This window comes from Cutaneotrichosporon cavernicola (assembly GCF_030864355.1).
Source record: "Cutaneotrichosporon cavernicola HIS019 DNA, chromosome: 2".
Classification (NCBI taxonomy): Eukaryota; Fungi; Basidiomycota; class Tremellomycetes; order Trichosporonales; family Trichosporonaceae; genus Cutaneotrichosporon; species Cutaneotrichosporon cavernicola.
The window spans coordinates 16,978-36,145 of NC_083394.1; the positions used below are offsets into that span (position 1 = coordinate 16,978).

At 56.5% G+C, this 19,168-nt stretch overlaps 8 protein-coding genes across 8 annotated transcripts; 3 read left to right on the forward strand and 5 right to left on the reverse strand.

Annotated features, from left to right (window-relative positions):
* Nucleotides 1–688: 688 nt before the first annotated feature.
* On the forward strand, nucleotides 689–1,679 carry CcaverHIS019_0200070 (uncharacterized protein; the record flags this gene model as incomplete). Its single annotated transcript, XM_060596971.1, has 3 exons — nucleotides 689–691; nucleotides 728–991; nucleotides 1,035–1,679. 3 exons carry the CDS (start codon nucleotides 689–691, stop codon nucleotides 1,677–1,679), a joined length of 912 nt encoding a protein of 303 aa, XP_060453911.1.
* Nucleotides 1,680–4,305: 2,626 nt separating this feature from the next.
* CcaverHIS019_0200080 (uncharacterized protein) lies at nucleotides 4,306–5,965 on the reverse strand (the record flags this gene model as incomplete). The annotated part of the gene is made up of 3 exons (XM_060596972.1): nucleotides 4,306–4,653; nucleotides 4,728–5,759; nucleotides 5,798–5,965. 3 exons carry the CDS (start codon nucleotides 5,963–5,965, stop codon nucleotides 4,306–4,308), a joined length of 1,548 nt encoding a protein of 515 aa, XP_060453912.1.
* An 820-nt stretch (nucleotides 5,966–6,785) lies between these two features.
* CcaverHIS019_0200090 (uncharacterized protein) lies at nucleotides 6,786–8,140 on the forward strand (the record flags this gene model as incomplete). The annotated part of the gene is made up of 4 exons (XM_060596973.1): nucleotides 6,786–6,981; nucleotides 7,017–7,907; nucleotides 7,954–8,000; nucleotides 8,042–8,140. 4 exons carry the CDS (start codon nucleotides 6,786–6,788, stop codon nucleotides 8,138–8,140), a joined length of 1,233 nt encoding a protein of 410 aa, XP_060453913.1.
* Nucleotides 8,141–8,463: 323 nt separating this feature from the next.
* CcaverHIS019_0200100 (uncharacterized protein) lies at nucleotides 8,464–9,741 on the reverse strand (the record flags this gene model as incomplete). Its single annotated transcript, XM_060596974.1, has 1 exon — nucleotides 8,464–9,741. The coding sequence occupies one exon, from the start codon at nucleotides 9,739–9,741 to the stop codon at nucleotides 8,464–8,466; it is 1,278 nt and encodes a 425-aa protein (XP_060453914.1).
* Nucleotides 9,742–10,864: 1,123 nt separating this feature from the next.
* Nucleotides 10,865–11,987, reverse strand: CcaverHIS019_0200110 (uncharacterized protein; the record flags this gene model as incomplete). Its single annotated transcript, XM_060596975.1, has 7 exons — nucleotides 10,865–10,872; nucleotides 10,908–10,965; nucleotides 11,000–11,158; nucleotides 11,199–11,448; nucleotides 11,482–11,638; nucleotides 11,674–11,862; nucleotides 11,894–11,987. The coding sequence occupies 7 exons, from the start codon at nucleotides 11,985–11,987 to the stop codon at nucleotides 10,865–10,867; spliced, it is 915 nt and encodes a 304-aa protein (XP_060453915.1).
* A 404-nt stretch (nucleotides 11,988–12,391) lies between these two features.
* On the reverse strand, nucleotides 12,392–14,560 carry CcaverHIS019_0200120 (uncharacterized protein; the record flags this gene model as incomplete). Its single annotated transcript, XM_060596976.1, has 7 exons — nucleotides 12,392–12,476; nucleotides 12,510–12,661; nucleotides 12,695–12,926; nucleotides 12,961–13,831; nucleotides 13,865–14,448; nucleotides 14,482–14,492; nucleotides 14,534–14,560. 7 exons carry the CDS (start codon nucleotides 14,558–14,560, stop codon nucleotides 12,392–12,394), a joined length of 1,962 nt encoding a protein of 653 aa, XP_060453916.1.
* A 491-nt stretch (nucleotides 14,561–15,051) lies between these two features.
* CcaverHIS019_0200130 (uncharacterized protein) lies at nucleotides 15,052–16,376 on the forward strand (the record flags this gene model as incomplete). Its single annotated transcript, XM_060596977.1, has 2 exons — nucleotides 15,052–15,946; nucleotides 15,979–16,376. The coding sequence occupies 2 exons, from the start codon at nucleotides 15,052–15,054 to the stop codon at nucleotides 16,374–16,376; spliced, it is 1,293 nt and encodes a 430-aa protein (XP_060453917.1).
* Nucleotides 16,377–16,475: 99 nt separating this feature from the next.
* CcaverHIS019_0200140 (uncharacterized protein) lies at nucleotides 16,476–18,216 on the reverse strand (the record flags this gene model as incomplete). Its single annotated transcript, XM_060596979.1, has 6 exons — nucleotides 16,476–16,731; nucleotides 16,767–17,121; nucleotides 17,177–17,227; nucleotides 17,263–17,644; nucleotides 17,679–18,005; nucleotides 18,073–18,216. The coding sequence occupies 6 exons, from the start codon at nucleotides 18,214–18,216 to the stop codon at nucleotides 16,476–16,478; spliced, it is 1,515 nt and encodes a 504-aa protein (XP_060453918.1).
* Nucleotides 18,217–19,168: the final 952 nt, after the last annotated feature.

The following is a 19,168-nucleotide window of genomic DNA, read 5'->3' on the forward strand; positions in this document are numbered from 1 at the left end:
CGACCGGCTGGACGGCCGATTGGCTGACGTGGACCCGATGCGGAACTGACACCTACTGGCAGCTGGGCCGGGCATGATGATGGCCGACGGGCACCTGTCACGTCGTGAAACTCATAAAGAGCTAGCGGTAAGAGCCGTGGAAGTTTCCAGGCAGACCATCAAGTGGCACTGATTGATACATCCAAGGCAGACAGACAGTCGATCAAACGGATGTGTTTCGATGACGATCGGCCAGGGCGAGTGGAGGTGGAGTGATGGCCCAAAACAACCCCTGAAATTCGCATGTGGATTAGCAACAGCCCCAAATAATTCAGGGCCCGAGCTACGTTTCATGTGGAGGTCCGCCGGTCACTCCACCAAATCCTGCCGAATCCTGACGACCGCCGGCCACTCCACCCAAGCCATTGTGAGACGTGAGGCAGGCTACTCACACCTCCATCGCCATGACAAGCCTCGTGGTGTACAGCAAAGCAAGCAGTTGTCAGCCGTGAGGCCATTCACACCCCATCAAGCCGGTGGGGAGTCTCCATGGCCATGGCCAGGCTCGTGGTGTACACCCCCAACCAAGTTCCCCCTCGTTGCGTCACCTCTATAAATACCCCCCCCCAGCACAGCGCTCCCATCTCCACAACAACTACTCTCAATTTCACCACTCTTTCTTCCCTCTCTTCACTAAACCACAATCAACATGGTTCGTCATGGATCCATTGTCGCTCACTAACAACAGTCCGACTCTATCACCACTTGGGCCAAGGAGCAGGCCAAGTTCTTCACCTTTGGTGTCCCTCCTGTGCCCATTATGCACAGTCCCGACGAGGCCGGCCTTGATTACGAAGAGATCGTCTTCCCGGCTCATCTTGATGGTGTCCCAATTGAGGGCTGGTTCATCCCCGCCAAGGGTTCAAAGAAGATTATCATCTGCAACCACCCCATGACCTTCAACAGGGCTGGGTGCCGCCCCCTCGCTGGATTTGGCGAAGGCGTCAACTTGGTGAATTCCAAGCAACCTTTTTCACTGGCTGAGCTAATGTCAGATCCCTGACTATAAGCACCTCCACGACGCGGGCTACAACATTGTGGCTTATGACATCCGCAACCACGGCCGCAGTGGAAGCAACTTTGGCGCTGCGGGCGGCCAGGGTCCGTACGTCACCTTCGGCGTCTACGAGTCGCGCGACGTTGTTGGATCGATCCAGTATGTGCGCAAGCGCTTCCCGGACTACGAGGTTGCCCTCTACTCGCGTTGCATGGGGGCGAACAGCACGATCAAGGCGTGGCAGAAGTACCCGGACGAGTTCAAGGACATTAAGACCCTTCTCGCTCTTCAGCCCGTCAGCATCCGCAGTTTCATCGAGACTGGTGCCAAGAAGGCCAACCTCGACGTCGCCAAGGCCGCCGAGGCCTTTGACAAGGAACTGTTCGACGAGGTCGGGTTCCGCCTCGATGACTACTCGCCGCAGCTGGCCGCTCCCGCTGTGAATGTGCCAACCTTTGTTCTGACCGTTCGCGATGATGCGCTCATCAACGCCCCAAAGGACCTTGTGGAGATCTACGACAACCTTGGTACCAAGGAGAAAAAGATCTTTTGGATCGAGGGCACGACGGTGCGCTTCGACGGCTACTCGTACTTTGGCAGCCACCCGGAGCAGATGGTCGACTGGTTCAAGAAGTATCTGTAGACAAGCCATGCAAGTCTGTTGACAGGATCAGTAGGTGCCGCTGTTACCTTCTCGCCGCTCCTATTCTTGAAGCTAATAATGGAGGCTTGCTTCTCAGGAATGAGGCCGTCCTCGTCTTGGAGCTTGTTCCTGGAGATCTTGGAAATGCCAATGAGACGGCTCCGTGGCGCAAGCTTGCCGAGGGACCCTGTCCCTCGCTTTAACCCTAAGGTTGGAGAAGGGGTTGGTTGAAAGGAGGAGAGTACAAGAACATTGTCGGCACTGGGGCCTTGGCCAGGCAGGTTGAGCAATGTGACAGTGAGGAACTGATGATGGGTGCAGCTTCTTCCAACGCACTGTTGCTTCCGCCGCCGTTGTTGCTGCTGCCGCTGCTGCTGTTGCTGTTGCTGTTGTTGCCGCTGCTGCTGAGGATATCCTGAAGGCGGAGGCATCATCGGAAAAGAATGAGCGACGCAGACTTATTCGAGCCTGTTAGTGACCGTACAGGTGAACCGGCAGGTAACGGGGCGTGATGAAAGCTCGAACTGGCAAAAGAGCCGATGATGGACGCGGACGATCGACGACACGGCGCGGTCACAATGGCCCGCAGGTAAGGGTTGCATGGCCGTAGCTGTTGTTGGATGACCCGTAGGCCGCGGCTCCTGGGCAATTAAATAAAAACCCGTAGTCTGGTATTCGCGTTCTGTATACTTTTCATACCTCATTTCAGAAATGAGACAGCTGTTGTAATGAGGTTGAAGAGAATATATAGAACACAATAACTATGAGTAAAGCCGTTTAATCTTAATTTCGATCTACCCTGAATATGCACGATCCTTCGAAACTATCCAACGTCTTCGAGGCTACTGAATGCACCAATTCCACCAATAGCTACGTTGTGATTCTGCTGCATGTCAGCCAGTTTGCCCGACATCGGTACGTAGGAGAGGTCACAAGGGCATGAAGAAAGCGGGAGCGAAGCGGCAGTCGATTGACCCTTGACAGGTCGATCAGATGGGACCACCTTACATCATAGACGGTTTTGAAGTCGGACCAACACTCACGGTGGTTGCGGGTCGTTGTCTTTGAATGAGCGTGGGTTACGTCCGTGAGGACAGACTAGGGACGCTGAACTTCTTAACAAAGGAGTCAGCCGGTACTGCAGAGGGAAGACGTTGATGACAGGTTGGAGAGAAGAGAAGCGGGGGCGAGATGGAGGACCGAGGAGTGGGTGCAAGGCGCGAAGGTGGAGCTTGGTTACTAGAAGGAACATGGCCCTCGCTGTTGGTGTGTTTGACGCGTCAGTAGACACACGGAGAGACGAGGGATACACAGACGCACGACAGGCTGCCTGGGTGGGCTGGGGTTGTGTAGTGGCGTACCAGATACCACCGTACATCGTGAACTACTGTACTCATCGATACAGTACTGTACTAGTTCACCAACATCGTTCGTGAGTAACAATGCCTCTACATAAGGAACGACAACTCGCCTGCTAGTACCGACCCATGACACTTAGTACCACGGCCCGTTCCTCAGCTACGACCCATCCTTCCTCAGTAACGAGGACTCGTCACTGTCACGTGATATACTGTCACGTGATATACTGTCACGTGATATACTGTCACGTGATAGATATAGTAACCACTGTTGACAGATGTAGTTCCAACGGATGCATCACCTTGTTACCAGTTACTACGACTACATTGGACCTATATCCACCTCCCCCCCGTCTCGAGCAACCGACTATCGGTGAGTACTATCTATCCACGACAACTACCAAAGTCACAACGAGCAGGCGGAAGCATGCTCCGTGACGACGAGCACGGGGAGCATAGGCGGAAAGGATACGACTGTTGTCAGCTGATGTTGCCAGCTGACAATCACCCGTACTTTGGTACGCATGACAGTCGAGTCTGGACGAGACTGAGCCTGCCCTCCCCGGAAGCCTGTAAAGAGGGAACGCCACAAGCCTGTAGGCCCAACCGTCCTGTAGCTTACGCACGCCGACCAAGACTCTCAGATACAATTGACAACGTATGTACATAGTTGAGAACAGGTACAACATGTTTAGCGGGGACGCCCGAGGACTCCTGCGTCTGACATAGAAAGCCCTTCTGCCTCTCGGCAAGTCTTGCCAGGGCACGATACCCGTCGTTAGGGCTGACGATAAAAGCCATATGCCGCCTGCAGCCATAGAAGAGCCAGACAAGGCCTGGGCCACGCGCAAAAGCCTGAGGTGTGGCCAGGGATGTCGCGTCGTAGTTGGGCCAGAGGCCTCCTGCTCCACGGAACGTGGGCAAGCCGGAAGAGGCCGACAACCCTGGTCCACATACTGCTAGGATGCGCTTGGAGCGTCGAAGCACGCAATGGAACGCGGCAATGTCGTTGGACATGATGATCTTGAGTAATGAAACTCCAAGAAGCGATTCAACTGGCAAGAGGAATGACATTTGGTGGGTGGAGGCGGAGTCACTTTGCTCCTCTCAGCCAGCCATAGACTGCATCCAGCTTTGTGAGCAACCGGTAGTGGCACGTTTGCACAGCGACAAGAAGATACCCTGCGGCAAAGGTATTCCGAATCGCATTACATTACTTTGCTCTACCAGCTTCAAGAAACATTTGACAAAACCCAACCCCTCGGCCGTCAGGCGCGCACAAACGACGGGTAGCCAGACTCCCGCTCCTCCTCACACCTCTTTCGGTAGACGCCGACACCGCCGACATAGGACAACAGTCGGCGCGGCTTGCCTGGTACGTTGGAACCCATGTACCATGACTGTGTGTTGGTCACAAGGGTAGCGTTGGCCGTTTCGTCGTGATGCTTGACCCACTTGTCCTCACTTGCCTCGAGGAATGTCTTGCCATCATTGCGCTGGTCAACGAGGGCACGCGTAATCCATTCGGTCTGCTGAGACAGACAGGTGGTCATGTTGCACAGCGCAGCGGACGGTGCCAGGGGTACGGCCGTTGTGAGGAGGTTGGGGTAGCCGTGCTTGCCAAGTCCATGGTTGTACGGATGTCCTTGTGCCATTCCTCACTAAGTGATCGCCCGCCGCGGCCGCGGACATCGACGCGAGATAGTGCGCCGGTCCCAGCGTCAAAGCCAGTGGCACGGATAATCTTGTCAAGTTCAACAACCTTGCCGTCTTCGAGCTCGATACCATTCTCGACGAACCGCTTGATAGGATTGCGGTCCTTGCGGACACTGATGACCTCGACGTTGGGAAGCTGAAGAGCTTCAAGGTAGCCGTTCTCGAGTGGGACACGGTGGGTTCCGAAGCCGTAGTCGTCCAGGGTAGGAACCATGGCGTCTACGAGATGCGGGTCGTTGTTAAGGCGGGTGCGCATCTTGTCGGCGACAAACTGCGACACGGAGTCGCTGGCCTCTTTGTCGAAGAAGATCTCAGAGAACGACGCGAGCCACATCTTAAGGGAGCCGTGCCCGTAACAGTCCTCCATGATCTTCTGGCGCTCCTCGGGGGTTGTGTTGGCCCACGTGACAGTTGGGTCCCAGTCGTAGTCGAAGCCAGAGAACGTGTCGGGGACGGTCTTCTTCGTGTGCTCGTATGCATCGTGGTACTCCTTGTGCTCCTTGGCACCCCACTTAGGGTTCTTCATCTTGACCGTGTATTGGGGTGTGCGGGCAAAAACCGTTAGGTGGCCACAGTCCGGAGCGATGGTTTGGATGACCTGGATGCCGGTCGCGCCAACTCCGACCACGCCCACGCGCTTGTTCTTGACCTCGAGACCCTCGGCAGGGTACAGAGCCGTATAGACAATCTGGCCCTTGAACTTGTCCTGGTCGACAAACTGGTTGGTCAGAGGCGCCGAGAGCATGCCTCCGCAGGAGATGAAGTATTGGGTGTCGATGACGTCGTCGGCACTTGTTTTGACCGTCCAGCGGTTGCGACCCTCGTCGTAATGGGCACTTGTAACGCGTGCGTTGAACTTGATGTCCTTGCGGAGATCAAGCTTTTCTGCAACATAGTGAAGCCAACGCTCGATCTCGGGCTGGCCTGGGAAGCGCTCGCTCCATGTCCAGCCTTTGTAAAGTTCCTCGTTCCACAGCTGATAGATGTGCCCGTCACTGTCAAACCTCTGAAGGCGTTGGTTCTGCTCTCCCCCCCTGCACTCACCGCATCTGGATATCTATTCCAGAACCATGTCCCAGCTAAATCAGCGCCTGCCTCGAAGAGGCGAGCCTTGAACCCCTCCTTGCGGAGCTGGTGAAGTTGGTAGAGGCCAGCAACTCCGGCGCCCATCACCACGGCGTCTACAGTCTCGGTGGGCGTGTTGGAAGTCATCGCGAAGAAGATAGCGTCTGCTGATGGGCAGTATGTCTGCAGACTGTGCCGTCCTGCGGCTTATATAGAACGCAAGGCGGAATCCAGCCCACTGGCTCGAGTATCATCAGTTGACAAGGTGGCGCTTGCATCTAGCCTTTGTCGTCCAGCTCGTTGAATGCCACGCCCCCAATCGTGGGGGGAATGGGGGGGCGTCTAGTTTCCTAGGTTTCCCAGGTCTGCTCACCTGACCATTCTCTTGGTTGGTAGAGTTGATCATGTTAATGTGAGAGGGTGGCTGTCTAGCATTCCCATGACCATGAGCTTAGAGACTGTTTGCAGTTTGGAATAGAGCCATCAAGTGACAGGCTGTGATTTTAGCGGGGTTGGAGGTTGGAAAACTGTCTACTTGTGAAACAAACGATAACTAAGGTTACCGATCCAACTGAAGATGGATCGGCATAATCGGTAAACCACGTATCTTGCTTACATCATCTAGCTTCGATCTCTTGCTTTCTTTCGACTTGCAGTACATGAGCTATCAATAGCCGGGTGTCCGGTTGTGCGGACCAAACAGGGTCACATGACCTAATCGTGTCTCACATCCGGCACCATCCTCCGGCCGACAATGGCGGACCACCCCCGCCAGGACCCCGCAAACCCCGTGGCGGCATTCCTCCGCAATCACAATTCCTACTCTACCGGTTGTCGCTTTCCGAGCTGGCCCTGGAACCAACCATTGATAGCCCGGAAGCCGCCATGACATTGCTGGCCTGCTTCACGTTCTTATACCACAAGCCCACCCAACTACCATTCCCCATTACATCAACCACTATCCAACATGGCGCCCACTCTCTCTGCTGAAGGCAAGGCCAAGCTCGACCAGATTCTCAAGTCCAACGTCGAGGCCGGCGATATTCCCGGCTCGACCTTTGCTGTCGCGACCCCGGATGCCAATGCCCCGCTCATCTACTGGGGCACGGCCGGTGACCGTCACTTTGGCGACCCAAGCAAGGGCCAGATCAACGAGGACACTGGTGGGCACCCAAGCTACTCCCCGCTAACGCCACAGTGCTCCAGCTCATGTCGATGACCAAGCTCGTTGTGACGGTCGCGGCTCTTCAGCTCGTCGAACAGGGCAAGCTCTCGCTTGACGACCCTACCCTCATCGAGAAGACCATCCCGGAGCTGTGCGACATGGAGATCCTCACCGAAGTCACGGATGGCAAGCCCGTCACCAAGAAGCGCACCAGGCCGGTCACGCTCCGTCACCTCCTCACCCACACCAACGGCAGTGGCTACGACCTCATGGTGCCTCTTCTCGGCGAATGGGCCAAGGCAACTGGCCACAAGGGTGTCTTCGCCAACAACCTTTCGATCAGCTCGTTCCAATCGCCCCTTATCTTTGAGCCAGGACAGGGCTGGAACTACTCGCTGGGTCTCGACTGGACGGGTATCCTTATCGAACGCGTAACCGGCCAGTCGTTGGATGCGTACTTCAAGGAGCACATCTTCAACCCCATCAACGCCAAGACCCTCACGTTTACCCCTACGCCCAAGCACTATGAGAACCTCCAGACTCCTACTACACGCGATGATAAGGATAAGCTATTTGCTTTCCCCGGAGCCCGCGAGACAACGCTCGAGTCGATCGAGGGCCAGGCTTCCGGTGGCGCCGGCCTCTATGGTACTGCCAGAGACTACCTCATCTTCTTGCAGGCCGTCATGCGCTGCAAGGAACCCGGAGGCATCATCTCGCCCGAGTCGTACAAGCTCATCTACACCGAACAGCGCCCCGAGGCTCCTGAGGGAACCTATGAAGGCCAGTATGGTTTCGCCGCCCTCATCCCCCACATCCACCCGGACCTAGTCAAGAACAAGCAGCTTGGTCACTCCCTCGGAGGCTTTATCAGCAAGGCTGACTCGCCACACGGCCGCAAGGCCGGTACTGACTGGTGGGAAGGTGTGTAAAACCAACTGCAAGCTTGCCGGACACTGACAGACCAAAGGCATCTACAAGACTTTCTACTGGATGGACCCAACCACTGGTGTCTGCGTGAGTCCTCATGCTCGCTCTTGGGCAGAACTGACATGTAGGGCGTCTTCACAACCCAGCTATTCAGGTTCGGCATTCCAGACCACTTCGAGAAGGTGTTCAACGACCTGGAGCGCACGCTGTACGACAATCTCTCGTAGTCTCCTTTGGGTATTCAGAAGATACATGAACCGTTCCGTATTACGTGACAAATTTATATCATGCGCCTACGAATGGTCGCGGTCTCTCCAGTAACGGTATTCCTTGAGAAATGAGGACGCGCTCGCTTCTCATATGGGCAGATGGAGAAGATGAGGAATCCAGGATCGAAGATGCGGCAAAAGCACATTAGTACGGTCAGCGTGAAAAGTCCGACAGGTGAGCTGAGCCTCAGCAGTCGAGTTCTTCACGAAAGCACCACCATCATCATTCACCCAGCAGCATGGCAGCGTACATACAACCCACCTGCTCTAATAATACAAGGTCAAGATGCTCTACGCACCTCCTCTCCCGAAGTATAACACAACCCCTCCAGCCGCTCGTGGTGACGAGCTCCTGCGGCGCGGCGCGCCCAGTCGCTAAAGTGGCTAAAGACCCCAGCGTAAGCAGCTTCCTGCAGCCTGGCGAGCATCTCAGTCTTGCGGGGCGCCCTCGGACACATACTACATTGCCGCGCCAGGACTCCAGCCCGGCGAGACGCATTGGATGGGGGACGGGGCTGAAGGAAACGATCGAAACCGTATGGCTCAAAGAGGCTTGCGTAACACTTTTCGCACACGTCCCAGTCCGACTCGCGGCCCATAAGCCCAGGCGCAAGGCCCCAGAATTGCTGGCGCCCACCGTTCATCTGTGCCATGGCACAGTCCATGACACGACTGGCCGCTGTCTGGAACTTGCCCCATGCGTTGGTCTCATCGGCGACCACAAACGGGAAGACAAAGTAGAGACTCGAAAAGTCACACATGTACAGGTCGTTGGGGTTGCCGACGACGTATGGAACAAAGTGCGTGGCGAAACGACTTGGTGTGACCTTGTCGAGGTAACATGCCTCGCAGACGACGAGACCAGTGATCGCTGGTGTGATGGTATACCACTTGCGCGTGCCCGCTTTGACGTCGCTGCTCGTGCAAGGCCTCACAACTCGGCGGCGGTCTACGAGTCTCCTCCACTCGTCCCAGTGGTCAGGCGCGAGCTTGATGTACCCGTCACGTACGCTTTCCAAGGCGAAGCCGCACATCGCTGTCCCTTCCGGAGGATCCGTCACTCGCTCAAACCGTGCTGCCCAAGCGTTTGCCTTGACGTGGTCTTCGAAGCACGCCTCGCAGCACAACATGCCAACGGGCCCATTGATGGCTCTATACCAGGTTATGCCCGCAGTCCTCGTGCAGTCAATCGGCCCGGGGCAGTCCTTGGTCCGAGTTCGAATCCGGAAGTAGGCAGTGAGCCCAACAGTCTCGCCAGCGAGTAGTAGAGCTTGCGCACGCTTCGTGTGGAACATGCATCTCGAGGCTGCTAGCTCCTCGACGGCGAAGGGGAGGGTGCTTCCTGTCGCGTAGGAGTTGTAGCATGGCGGGCAACATGTCAGTTGCATGCCAGATGCGTAAAACACGTGCCACGTCGTGGAATAGTTGATGATGGTGTCTCCTGGACACATCCACAGTGTGCCAGGTCGACCACCTTCCCGCATGGAGGGCTGGAAGCGGACAGGCGCGTCGCGGATGCTGCGGACATGCCGCGAGGGCGATTCTCTACGCGAGGACATGATACCAGGCGAGCCAACCCGTGTGGGAACCGGACTTGAGGGCCTCAGCGATGGGGCAGGTCCAGAGGGCGTTGATGTCCATGGTGAAGACGATGGGGTGGAAGCGGATGGGGAGTGGGTGGAGGAGGAGGAGGATGCTCGGCGTGATAGCGGTTGATAACTAGGCGTGATCGAGGAAGGGGCTACCGGCCCAAAGATGCCTGTTGATAACAGAGGATTGGGTGACGGTGGGACGGTGTGCGGGAGGCATCCAGAGGTAGTGTGTTCGTGGGCACCGAAAGCCACATGCCCAAACTGGCCAGCCACGCTGAACTGGGTTCCCACAGTCGCCTGCGGTTGTGCTGCGGATGCTGGGGAGAGGCGATGTTGGAACAGGCTTGCGTGCGAAACAGGCGCATAGCCGAAGTGTGAGGGGGAAGGGGAGCTAGCGCGGGTATCACACTGAAGAGCTGGAGGAGCAAGCGGCTGACTGTACAGGTCTAGCCGCGTGTGAGGCTCTTGACTATACGAGTACGGGAGGTCACCCGTATGCGATGCAACGAGGTCGTGTGATACATGCTGGGGCAGGTAGGGCGACTGGCGGAAAGGGTTGGTGGACTGGAGTTGATGGAAGGGGTTGTTGGAAGGGGCGGGGGCTTGCCCATATTGGGGCTGCTGGTAGTAGCCGTTGAACATCGTCACGGCGGCGACCGTTGATGTCGATGTCGCAAGCCGAGTCGAGATGGGAGAGGAGAGGATGATGAGATGCTTGCCATTGCGCTGATGAAGAACAGGGTGGAAAGTTGTGCACTGGCCTCTGAAGCGCCACAACACGGGTTGATCTGGGGCCCATTTGATGGTGATTGGTTAAGCTGTAGCCACCAAAGAGAGACGAGTCATTCTATAAAAACCAAGAGAGAGAGAGAGAGAGAGATGGAGATGGAGAGAGATGGAGAAAGTTGAAAGGAACATGCTTAATCTCCGACCACCAATTGTATAAAAGGATGATCGCTCCAAGATAAGCAAACCCTTCCAAATCATTCTGATAATACTCAACCTCAACCTTGGCACTGGGGTCACCAAAAGGTCCTTCATGTTATGGCATCAAGTCCGCCGCGGTGTACCGCCGTTGCAACTGCTGTATCTAGAACTCTGTCCATCAGCCCTAAAACCAAAGCCCCTCTCACCTTGACCAGCGAGCCAGGCGCCGTCAATGATTACATTCGTGCCCGTGATGTATTGGTTCTGACGTTAGCACAGACCGAGCTCTGTAACTCACCACCGCCAGTCCGATGATACACTGGGCGTAGTCAACAGCGCTTCCCACCCGCTGGAAAGGGATCCCATACTCGTCACGCCAGTGCTGGGCTTGTCCTTGCTTGTCATCAAAGTCAGCCACGCTCATTCCGGAAGGGAAGTAGCCCGGAGAGACAGCGTTCTATGGTTAGCCTTCGGTGGGCATGAGAGACTTGACTTACCACCCGGATTCCGAGCCCACGCCGCGCAAACTCGGTGCTCTGCATGAGTGCGAGATGGATGGTGCCAGCCTTGGAGGCATTGTAAGGCATTTGACCCCGCTGGCTAGTACGCGTGATGCCAGAGAGCGACGCAATCTGGATCACGTTGCCAGGCTCGGGGAAGCCGTGCTCCTTTGCGGCGGCAAGAAGAGGGAGGAACGCCGCGGTGGTAAAGTACGGCGACGCGCAGTGTGTAGAGCACAGTTCCGTCCTGACGTCAGCGTGATAGGAAGAGCTGCCTCACCAATCGTCCCATGAGACGTCCTCAAACATGGCCCGACCAACCTCCTCTGCCGTCTGGGGTCTGGGGTTGCCGATCTTGGCACGACCTCGAAAGATGCCGTGGTTGTTGATCAAGATGTTGACAAACTTCTCCGACTTTGACACAGCCTCCACCAGAGCTGTGGTTAGCAATGGTTTCATGTAGATTGCCTACATCTGATGCCGTCCTTGGTCCCCAAGTCGGCCTGGATGGGGATGATACATCCATTGCCCTTGCGCGGCTGGAACTCTGCGGCAGCCTTGAGGGGCTCTAGACGCCGACCGGTGATGTACACTCTCACGCCATTCTCGGCGAGGGCAGTTGCAGTGACGAGACCCAACCCTGTACCTCCGCCCGTCACTCCTTGTTAGCAAGCTCCAGCGTTCGCACAAACCTATGGCGACACGTCCGCTGACCTCGAATAGCTTGCTGACGTCGAGGGCGTCCGATCCAGCAACGGATTGGCTGAGGGAGAGGGAGGAGTCCATGGTGAAATGGAGAGCGGGGGAGGAGGTGATCACGGCGGTTACAGATCGATGCAGCGCCTGTTGCCGTAACCCCTCTTATCACCAAGTGCTCGACAGTTATTGTTCCGGGTTCGGGCCAATGTATGTCTTGTTGTGACGTCGGTGTGATCGGAACACTGTGATCCGATATCGGCCCGGTCCGTGTTGTGACCTAGGCCCGGGAGAGAATCGCCCGGTTCTGATGCCCCTGGTTCTGGCTAGCTGGTCAGCATCCATGGGAAAGGGAGCAGATGTGCCCACGACTACCAACCGCTAGCCAGTAGGTCGCTGGTGAAGAGCATGTTATGGACGGAGACTACTGGCTTTTGGACCTGAGGTTCAAAGTAGGGCATGTATGCCAGATGAGTGGCTAGCATGAATGGGTGCTACAGTTCGAGAAATCCCGAGCTCTCATGCTGTAAAGTGAGAGGAGCAACAGAGTTGCCTTCGGGACCGCCCCAAATCTCCTGCCTGGTATTAGAATGGGAACCGTAAGCTACTCACCAGAACCTGTCCATGTCAAACATCGTGTCCGTCGGCGCACCACCCGTGGCCAACAGGCTCTCTATTCCTGCCAGACCCAGTGCTTCTGCGGAGTTTGGTGTCCGTACGCTTGTCAGTACGCCCTCCAAGATGCTCGCATAGCGGTTCCCGAGCTTTGGTCAACATTGCTCAAGATTTGAGCTTACAGTGGCCATGGACTGAGATTGCCGGAACCATCGAGCCGTAGATGAGAGGATTGTGCGCCAAACCCCTGCGCTCGGATGATGCGGCTCGGCGACGAGGCTTAGCAGCAGCGTGAGGCAGGCTTGGAATGCGAAGAAGATCGTGTACCACTCGGCTCCACGTGGACGGTCTGTGGTAGCGTCCACGAAATCTTGAATGTCCTGTAGATTCTCGAGGGCAAGCATTTGACACGTCCTGGGGTTAACCCAAAGTTACTGGTAGTCCTCACTCTATTGCCTCAAGAACGTCGGGTGTAAGGGAGAGTTGTGAATGGCTACGCCACGCCACTCCCAGAAGGAGTGGGGTATACAAAATCGAGCGGAGCTGGCGTGTCCGCCAGCGCTGAACATGCAAAGCGAGCTGGTGGGGTCCAGGTGGAGCCCTGTCCCTCATGTAATCTGGCATGGAAGCGACTGTGTCGAGGATTCGCTTGTCGAATCTACGCAGCTGGCGAATGCTGGGCGCCGGGTTACTGTGGAGGATCCGATCCAGGATGGCACATGAAGCGCGCGCTAGGCGCGACTGGTACCCGAGTGCAGTATAAACGGTGACTTCGTCGGAGGACGGCGGCATCTTCTCGGTCATGACCGTGAGGTCTTCGTCAGTGCAATTGACCACGAGAGGTGTCGCATCGAGCTGGAACGCGCCGGCCATAGGTGGCCGCCCAAACGTCACGGAGCTGCCGGCCTCGGTCGTGGCAAGGCACCACCACACTCGCAAGCGCGTCTCGCGCTCAAGAGGACTTGTTGAGCCGTGCGCAGGGGGTGTATGCAGCCCAAGCGCCATACCCATGCGGAGAGCCCAACCGAGGGCAATGTAGCCTGCGTTTGGACGCCCGCTCCGCTGCAGGTAATTACCCATGATACAAAGGCCTTGGACCATGGCCAGGCTTCCACCCCGCAACATGTCTTCGCGTAGGAGATCCGACGCGATGAGATAGTACTTGCGGCCGTCGTCCGAGCTGCCATCCTTGGTACCGCTGTCTAGTGTACCCATGGCGAATACCATGTTGAGCAGTAGGGTATGCGCGCGCTTCACAGGAATGGCTCCCGTGAGCTGAGCACGAACGGTTGGCTCGTGGACAACGGGCGTCAGCTGATCTGAGGTCAGTATGCGAACAACAACTGGCTCACGGAAGCCGCTAAAGTACCCATCCACCGCGCCTTTGATTTCCGAGTATGGCGGAAGAGGGAGACCTCGTCCCTCGGTGCGAGACGGCAGGGACCCCTCATCGAAGCGCCCCGAGACAACCCCAATCGCGGCGACCGCTGGCGAGAAGCCGGATATTGTCGCGGGACATAGCTTACGTATAACTCTGAGGAACACCGCCCCAGAGCTTAAGCCAAAGAACGTTGTCCCCCGTCCGTGTATTGAGTTGCCCATCCCTGCCTCGCCGTCGCCGTTTGGCTCGGCGGCCAAGTCCTCGTTCCATTCCAAGATGGGGTTGTCGTCCATATCGACAGTGAACGTGTGCTCCATCGACCCATCGCACGACAGACGCAGCGTCTCGTCTTTTCCCTCCAAGTTGCTGCTTCGACTTCGCTCTCGTGCCGATGAGCTCGGTGATTGGCAGACCGGACGCTGAGGCGGAGCGATAAGCAGGACGGCCAGGCGATCCAGTACTGCCTGTCTCCCACGCCGACGATACTCCTCCATGGCCTTGGCAACCGGATAGCCGGCGAACAGTCCTGCCCATAGCTCGTCGAACTGTTCCACTCTGGGGTCAGCACTTGATCAAAACAACACCCACCGCTGTTCTAACTGGGTCATTCGCTGCCGCGTCAGGGGAGTCCGCTGCTCACGCTCGCCGTAGTAGCACTTGCGTCCATCGCGTGTACATCGTTCGCATGGGTGCTCTCCGGTGCAGGACTGCTTTCGGGAACCTGGCTGTCAATATGAAGGTATTTGGGCTGGCTCACGGCATGGAGCACAGGCAGCCGAGGTACGATGTCGTTTCCGACTGGTCGAGAGCAGACCAGGCGAAGACGATCCCTCCGCTGCAGTGTTCCGAGGGGACATTCTGTAATAGTGAAGCGCGAATGGGACGAGAGATACATAGCTGCTTGGGTATTGTGTTCAGTGGTCGGATCACGTGAGCGGAACATAGTGGGCCGATAGCCAGGAACTAGACCTTAAGCGCTGTTTGTACTGTAGCTGTCCTTGCTGCATCTGACATCCAACCATGCTTCGGAGCCCTACAGGCCGCACCGCATCCGCAGACCGACTCACTGCCGTGACTAACCTCCGCCAACCAGTGGTACGCGCTGACGCTTAAAAGTGTCCCACAACGGGCTGACTTGATCAACACCTCGTCTTCGATATGGCTGCCAGCAATGCCGTCACTGTCCTCATTGTTGGAGCTGGCAACATCAATTTTGGCTCTCCCGAGGGCCCTTGGAACCACTCCAAGCGGCTGGAGGAGCTTCTTGACCTACGGCTCCGGGTCGTCGGCATCGTCGACCCTGCAACTGCACGCGCACAGGATGTGTTGGCCGCCAAGGCCAGATCACAGGCGGCTGGCTCATACATGGACTGTGTAATCTACCCCTCCGTACAATCGGCAACAGCGGCACTGGCCACCACCCCGCCACATCTGGTGATCGTTGGCTGCCCTCCGGCCTTTCGAAGCACGACCGACCCGTCCCGCGGCTATGACATCGAACGCCAGCTCTCCGACTCCTTTCCGAACGCTGCGCTCTTCATTGAGAAGCCCGTAGGGGCTGGCGACGTGGGCGAGGCCAAGGCAGTTGCGGATCTTCTCGAGAAGCGCAAATCGAACCTTGTGATGGTGGGGTATATGTTGCGCTACTCGGCCGCGGTGCAGATGATGAAGCGCATCATCGAAGACGACAACCTCGTTGTGATGATGACGAGCGCCCGGTACGTAATGGCGTACGAGCATAGCACCAAGACGGCGTGGTGGGACAAAAGCATCGATTGTGGGCCGATTGTCGAACAGGCCACGCACTTCTGCGACCTTTCACGGTATTTTGGGGGCGAGGTTGACCTGGACAGCATCATGGCCCACTCCCTCGAGTGGTATGAGAAGCCAGGTCACCTCACCAAGATGTCCGTAGACGAGTCGCTTATCGCCGAGGACAACCGTATCCCGCGGTTTACCTCAGCGTCCTGGAAGTATGCTTCGGGTGCCATCGGGCACCTCGAGCACGGCGCTGCCCTCCACGGCACAGAGTTCAGCACCGAGTTCGTTGTCTGTACGTCATCCGCTACGATCTTGCTCACGCAGTCGCCGATGGGTATCAGCTCAAGTTGACGGACCCGTATAACAGGCCAACTCTTTCTGTGCGACGTCCTGGATCTGATCGCGAGGAGGTTCATACGTTCTACGACGACGACCCGTTCCTCAATGAGATGGCAGCGTTCATCGACGCTGCAATGCTGGACAAGAAGGAGACCAGCCCAATCCTCAGCAGCTACGCCGACGCTGTCAAGACATACGAGATGACGTGGGCCATCCGTTTGGCCAGTGAGAAGACGCGTAGGCCCATGGTCGTCGCATCAACTCCGCTGCCAAAGGGCACTGTTCACGCGCCACTGGAGTGCCGCTCCCATAAAGCCTTCCCTGGAGTCGTCCCGGTCCCAACGACGCTGCCTGTGTCCGAAGCCGTGGTTAGAGCGTCGTAGGATTCCTGATAGACAGCTGATGATAGTTTCGCATATTCTGTTTACGATGCTATGTGATACAATGTTTTACAGCAGGTGACTGTCGGTAGCATATGGAGTCTAGATGTGGCCAACGAGCCCGCTGGTGATGGGCGACTTGGCACGCAACCGCGCGCCGTACTTGATGAGCATGAATGGAGCGATAGCGAGAGCAAACCCCAGTCCAGCGATGAGAGACGAGGCCTGCGGATATCCCATCTTGATGTACATCTGTCGTGCGAACAGCGGAAAGACCCCGCTGAAGCCGTTGCGGACCAAACTATGCGCCGCCTGAGCCGAGGACGAGTATTCCTCGTACGCGTCGGCAACGTAGTTGCTGGTGTCAACGGGCTATCACACTCCATCACTCACAAGGTGCCGAGGTACATGGAGAAGATTCCCCAGTAGGACAGACACAGGAAGAACGCCGGAACTGCCCAGTGTATGGATGGGCGGCCAGTCCAGCCGAAGACGAGTGTAGCAGCCGGGAAGATGAGGCCACCGATAGCAGCCCAGTACAGACGTGCCTCTGGTGGCGCGCGGCCACTCGGTGATCTGGCTGCAGCCTTGTGGAAGAGGTGCTCCTGGTGAAAGCTCGTGAGGTAGCCGATGATGCCGCCGATGCCGATACACGACTGGATCGAGCCTGCCTCTCCTGGGCTGAAACCGTACTGCTGGAAGACGAGGATGGTGGAGGTGCCGCCGAGGAAGATGATGGCCCATGCGACTAAATGTCAGCCAACTGGTCTGCAGCGCAGTGAGTGGCACTAGACAACACTCACATCCAATCCATAGAGTGAGCGCGATGACGATTGGCTCAGTAAGCAACATTTCTGCTTGTCAGCGCCCAACACTCTTTTTTGCTTACTCAATGGCAGGCCAACGCTCTTTGCCAACTGCTGGGATGTCGACTGGTGCTTGGACGTGAGGTCAATCTTTGTCATGTGCAAGACGCCGGTCTCCTTGGTGAGACGGTTGGCACGGCGACGGAGGATCGTGTTCCCTCGCGTCTCACGAAGGAAGAGCAGGCTGAAGATGGCCGAGACAGCCGACGCGATGCCCTGAGCGCCAAAGCACCACTGGATGCCAACAATCTGACCTGTCCATCCCATCGTGAGGCCTCCGAGAGCTTGACCGATGAACACGGTGAGAGTGAAGAAGTTCATGAGGTGCCCACGCTCGTGGAAGCCGAAGATGTCGGCAATGGTTCCGCCGACCATTGAATTACCGACCGAAGATGCCATTCCTTGCTGGGTGTAAGCGCCGCCGACATTGGAGACTCACAAACCACCGCGCAGCGAGATATCCGTGAATGTTGCGTGACAAACTCTGTGGCAAGAACAGGAGGGCGACAATCCATCCCGAGACCTGGTAAATGGCGTTGCGGCCGAGATGCTCGCTGAGCGGAGCCAGAAACATTGGCGCAACCGCGACTGAGATGTTGAATAAACAGAGACCCAATACGAAGGTGATACGGTCGGTGTGGAACCATTCTGGGCCCCATGTAGCCATGATCGATTGCGACGTCGCGTTAGCGATTGTTGTTATCGTAATCAGCGCGCATGCGACAATGGTCATCCACTTCCGCGTTGCGCTCCAGTTGAGAGGGTTCTGCTGTAAGCCGTAGTACTATGCAACTATGCTGGTCACTCTGAGAATCGAGCGGTTGTTCACTCACCTGTGGATCGCCCTCATCCCAGTCGACTGAGACAATATCAGGCTTGTCGCTAACACTCGTTGTGCCGACCGTGTCGGCTGTGGGATCCGTAGGATGTCTCGCAGGGCTTGCCGCACCTGATCGCTTTTCTTCGTCAAAGTCCATTGTGGGTACACTGATCGCGAATCGGTCCTGGTCGCTGAAGGGGAATATGATAATGCGAAGAGCTGGGAGATGAGATGTACAGTATACAGTAGTCACAGGTTGCTCAGTGTGAGGCGTGCAGTGTGCGGCGCGGGGCTTGGGGAGTGGAGTTGAGTGGGGTGGAGTGGGTCATGAGTTAATAACAGACTTGACCTCGGTGAGTGCCCGGGTAGTAGTAGCTACTAGTAAACTGTGCTCTGTGGAATGATTCATTGCTTGAATGCGGGGGTTGCGGCGTTCACCACTTCACATGGAGAGTGGGGTAACACCGCGGATAAACCCAGTCCTTCTCTCGGCCGAATCCTCCCCGCCCGCGCCGCGGGGAACAGTCGGTTTTGATGTATTTCTGATTCCTCTAATCAAATATAATAATCTTGGTTTAGGCGTTCAGCCAACTGAATATGATAAGATACTGCAGTGTCTCTGCTTTCGTCTCGCGTATGTAGTTCGTGATCTCACGAGCTACATACGCGACTTGCCGTCCCTTAATGGATATCATCAGCAAGCTGGGAGGTATGAGGTAGTGGACAGTGGTGGTGACACCGATAGGCTCCCGGTCATCCCGGTCATGTCAGTGTCGGGAGAAGCGGATGGTGGCTGTGGTTTGCCCGCAGGAACCCATCCAGGGTTAGTCGGTTGCGGGTTGACCGCGGTCTCGGTGATTGATGACTCAGCAACTAACTCAAACAGCCACAAACAGCCATCCATTACATCTGCACCACCACCGAATCAGGTACGCTTCTTGCTCTTTCCCACAGTTATTCAACGGGTTTGGATAGTGCACGTGTGGCATGTTTGGCTTTGTGCGCAGGTACGGGTATACATGGTGACTTGAACTGCATGTCGTACTACTATGACGCTATGACGGCGACACTCCAGCTAACCTGCAGTCTTCCTCTTCCTGCGACCAGGG